Source organism: Poecilia latipinna, unplaced genomic scaffold (genome assembly GCF_001443285.1).
Source record: "Poecilia latipinna isolate Pla-1442-1.1 unplaced genomic scaffold, P_latipinna-1.0 Scaffold3813, whole genome shotgun sequence".
Classification (NCBI taxonomy): domain Eukaryota; kingdom Metazoa; phylum Chordata; class Actinopteri; order Cyprinodontiformes; family Poeciliidae; genus Poecilia; species Poecilia latipinna.
The window spans coordinates 16,240-21,204 of NW_015116429.1; the positions used below are offsets into that span (position 1 = coordinate 16,240).

Consider the following 4,965-nt stretch of genomic DNA (forward strand, 5'->3'; position numbering starts at 1 on the left):
AAGGAAACCTGGAGATGTAGATATTATTAATTTACTGCAGTGCGCCACAGCAAAGGGAAAACTAATGCAGAAAAACCATTAAAGAATAACGTGCAGACTTGTTGCCATAGCAACTGGCAACAACAGCACCCTATGCTTCAAGATTTAACAACAACAAACACTCAGACATTTCCCACAGAAAGAACAGAACATTCAGGAAGACTGACCAAACTCTGCACTTCCTCAGGAGATTAGAATATGTTATTAGTAAAACGGCACATCTACAGAGCAGAAACCGCTGAAAGCCCGACGTCTAAAGACTTTATCGGTCGTCTTTAGCATCGTTTATGTAAATGAGACTCATTTACCACAGAGACGGTTTCTATTTGCTTCTTGTAAATCTTCTCTCTCTACTGTTCCCCAGACACAGGCTCTGTCTCGACCTTCTATTCAGGAGTGAATCCAGACAGTTGCTGATAACATGAGAACCAGCTTCATGGAGCGTCACGGCAGGCCGGGCTCTCCTGTCTCCAGAAACACAAAACATTCATAATAATGGGGTCTGTATATCTTTGAATGGTCATTAAATGTTAAAACTTTGGACATTTTCACATGTTCCTCTGAAGCTTAGAAGTTCAGTCTAAATCTAAATCCTGGTGGATTTTTCTGGTACTTCAGCCCAACTTTTTGGCCTGTTTGTGATTTTCTGCAATATATTAAAGCCTAACTGTCCTTTCAGTTGTTTAGCTTCTTTTTGTTATCACTTTGTATTGCATAGATACTGGTGCTATGAGAATATTTAACTTTTTTACTGAATTGGTTTGCTGAGTTGCTTTATGTTTTAATCTATTGTGTTTTTTTAGTCTTAATTTCACCACAAATGTTTATTATTGTTTTTATGAGGGCCCTGCATCTTATTGGTTAGGTTGTGTGGGTTGATTTTTACTTCAAAACCTTATTGAACCAACATATGTTTCCTTTTTAGACATTCTCACTTGTGATACTGGAATGAAATCTTCCTTTGACTCTCAAACACAGTTTTAGAGAAACAGCCAGGTGGAGTTTCTTGTCTCAGTTTCTGTATTTTCTTGTTTAGATGTGATTGTAGCGTGGTTTGCTAGTTTGCCTGATCAGGTCAGTTTTGTCAAACAAACCCCTCAGTAGTGTTGGAGTTGTGTGTGATGAAGCCGTAGAGCAGGGGGCCGGATACACATCCTGGTGGAACTCCGCTGTTAACGACATCACCTCTGAAATACTGTTTAAAAATAAATTCTTTCACTTTTTATTCCTCTTTCTGGTAACATTTTTAACACTCACTATATATAACTGGCTCTCCTCCAAAGATGTGTTCAAAAGCCTTAAAACTAATGGTTGCTATGGAAACATGGTATCCACTGATTGCTCTCTGTATTGCTGTTACTTTAACAGAGAGTAACCCTTTTTTACCAGCCTGTACGTTGAGATATTTAAATGTTTTTCTGTTCCTGTAGATGTGGGTGAGTTTAGATGTTTTCTTTTACTCGTGCCTCGAGGCCAGTGGCGGTTCTGGCATGGCAGTTGCCCAGGGCGGCACTAGAACACCTGGGAGGTAATTGTTGCACAGTCACCAGATGCAATAACATGCTGATCTGTCCTTTGTGATTTATTAACCAGGCTGGTGGCTGGAAATGTATGCAAACTATTTCACATTCTTTGTGCAGGATTGAAATATATTTTGAATTTTCCCCAGAACTGAAAATGTTTCCTGTAGTTTGATTGGTTAGGAGGCAGAACGACAGGATTACCAGGAGGGCGTTGATGTAAGAACCACCAGGGCATAAGGCCATTTAGTGGGTTGTTGTCTTTCCCATTTTGCACAGTGGCTAAATGAAGTGAACTTTTGCATTCATGAATTAAAACCCCTGCTGATCAAATCAACTTGTTTTTTTGTGATAAATGTATTTTTTATTGCTAGTGGTGACACTGAAGAAATTTTGTTAATTTTGTTTTCTAACCAATTTTAGGTGAGAAATTAAAAATATATTAATTTAAATATTTTTTGTCCATCTCTACCTGTGAAGCCAGTAACTGCGGAGGATTTGAATCTATTTTTATCTAAACTGTTAAGCAAAGGGAAACTTCTGCCTGAGCCTGTTTATCTGCTGTCACACATTAATGACTAAAATATTCAAACAGAGACTCTGAATGGACTCTCAGGGTCTGAATCAGTTTCTGTTCAGATGTTTCAATGTATCAAGAAAACCAAACATTTCTCAGAAGTTTCAGGGTTGAAATTTATCTGAGTAAAAACAGATTGAAGATGAGAGATTTTGTTAAAACATGCATTTACTGGTGGAGAGTCTCTGTCAGACATGATGAACCTGATCAGAGCTTCAGTAGAAAATAGAAGACGAGCAGCTGCAGAACCTCAACCCACAACTGATTGTCTTCTGTTGAAACTCAGTTTTTGCCACATAATTTAAATACAGAATTGACGTCTGACTGCAGATGTACCACAGGAGGCTCAGTTTCACCCACAGCATGCAGAGGAAAAGAGAAGCAGAAACAAAACAGTTTCAGAATAGTTTCTAAAATTTACTGAAACTCTGATGCACCATCTGTTATGGGAAAAGAAGAAATACCATAAGAGAGGAGTTTTAATTCATTATTATTCAGTGGTCATTTACCAAACTATCTGTTACTCTGATGGCTGCTAACAGCATTAGAAGGAAAACGTCATGCAATCGTTAAATATATGCATTTTATTTATTCTTTAGGGGTTTGGAAGACGACATGTGTTATGACTGATTGCTTGCAAATTTCATTTGGATTTTTAAGTAACAAAAACACAAACACTAAACCAGCGACTTCATAGTTCTGATATTTCTCCATCAGGATCACAAGATGTATGTTTTATAATCAAACAGGCTGGAAGCGAGATGGTTGTATTTATTAACTGTGTCATGGTTTTGTTTAGACTTCTGACCCACATGCGAGATGACTGTCAGGAGACGGAAGTAAAAGATTAACCGGAATAATAATACAGGAAACGGGAATGGTTTTCCTCCAAAATGACGGGAAATTAACATACAAACACATGAAGACCTGGACAGAGTTATGGTAAATAATATACCAAGTTAATAAAACTAAACTGACATGGACTTCCTTGATAATTTCCCAGAGTGTCAAACGCTCCAACGTTGGAGTGAATTTCCTGGAATCTTCCCTGGTGGGAAGTTTGACATCCGCCTTAAAATGTTCGTCTGTTTTCTGTTCTTTCACTGTAAAATGAGGAGCTTGTTGAGTATTGAAGCTATTTAAAGAAACTGAAAATCTGAATATGGAAATCAGAACAGGAAATGGTAGTTTCAGCATTTTTCCAGTTTCATTTACTTTGAGTTTCAGTCTTTTTATGTGATTTACGTAAAAGGACCGCAGCTTATTTCGGCTTTACTTTTTAAAGAGGCTTCTTACTTCTCTTCATTTTGCATAAATATTAATAACCTCCCTCCGTTTTTTTCTAGTTTTGCTTAATAATGATGGTTTCCCAGTGAAGAAGTGATTTGCTGTTTGTTATTCTAAGCTTATAAAATAAAAACATAATTGGATAGTTTAATTTCACATTAAATTTAGATTTATTTTTTTATTTCGAAGCTTAGATGAAGATATTAAACCCACACAGCAGATTCAGATCCACAGTGAAGCTCTTTGTTCGTTGTTAAGTTCTTCCTGTAACAGAAACTTTTATCTCATATCTTCAGAGATAACATAGTTTCTGATTTGCAGTTTCAAACAAAGAGCTTCATTGTCTCCTAGTCAAAGCAGCTTTGTTTCCACTAAATGATGAGAGAGGGTTATTTTTAGCAGCTGCAGCATCATAAATCAGCCTTCAGCCGTCTGCAATAAGCCATTAGCAGTTTGTTTTTATTGGCTCACTCAGGTATTTATCACATGCAGATTTACAAGTTTCACTTGAAGACGTTTAGTTTATGTAGCTGAAGCTGAAATCCCTCCTCTGAGAGCAGGAAGAAAAAAACAAACAAACAAACAAACAAACAAACCCTCATGAAAGAAAATATTCAATTTCTAAACAAGTTATTTGTGATAAATTGTTCCCTCTCATATAAAACATTATCGTTTGACATTTCACACACATTTCACTCCTTTGATCTATGAATAAAACCATTATTTATCTCCCTGTCTGACCTTAAACTGGAGTAAAGCTGAACTTTCTGTACTGAACCTGCTGCTGACTGAGGCATGAAATCCAGAGGCTCAGTGAAGCTTTGCAGGAGTTTTTACCTTCTGAGGAAATAATTTGTAGAGGAAAAGTGAAGGATGAGACATGACTGGACAAACCTTAAAGCTGAGTGGGACAGAGGTCAAGATGGTGAAGGTTGAGATCAACACAAACCAACAGAATGGAGTCAAATATCCGCCTCCAGAAACAAAATCAGCTCCAAAAGTCAAAGCTGCTTGTTTTGCTGACTGTGTATTAAAATCATCAAGTGTTTCTGCTTTCACTCGTCAGATTTTCCTTCAACTGATTTTCCAGACAAACTGGTTCCTCTGGTAGTTTCTATTTTCAGCCGATGATGATCAGTAATGATATGATTTCATGTGACCTGCTGCTGAACTGTTTATATAAGCATTTATTTATTAGAATCACTTCTAAAAGGACAGAAACACTTTGATATCATTATAAAAAGAAAAAAAATATATATATATGTTTCAGGTAATAACACGTAAATTATGCTGATTTATAAGAACATAAAATGATCACTGTGTTGTTTTTCATTGGTTATTGTTATATTTCTCTGTTTTTGAGTTAAAAAAAGATTATTGATGTTTAAAAGTAACAATAATGAACCAAAGCAACAAAATGAAAAACTGAATTAGAATAAGTTGTTTTCTATGTTTTAAAGCTTCCAAATGAACAAAACAAAACCGACTGACAATTTAGTAATAAAAACCAACATCTTCACTGATATTTCTCTACTTAAACTT

The 4,965-nt window shown here is 36.2% G+C and overlaps 1 protein-coding gene across 1 annotated transcript in view; it reads left to right on the forward strand.

Annotated features, from left to right (window-relative positions):
* The window catches only part of LOC106941699 (high affinity immunoglobulin gamma Fc receptor I-like), a 16,902-nt gene extending 15,015 nt beyond the window's left edge, over positions 1 to 1,887 (forward strand). The window contains exon 6 of the mRNA XM_015024795.1: positions 404 to 1,887. Within this exon, the coding sequence (XP_014880281.1) occupies positions 404 to 456 (53 nt within the window). The 3' untranslated portion in view covers positions 457 to 1,887. The remainder of the gene's footprint in view (positions 1 to 403) is intronic.
* Positions 1,888 to 4,965: the final 3,078 nt, after the last annotated feature.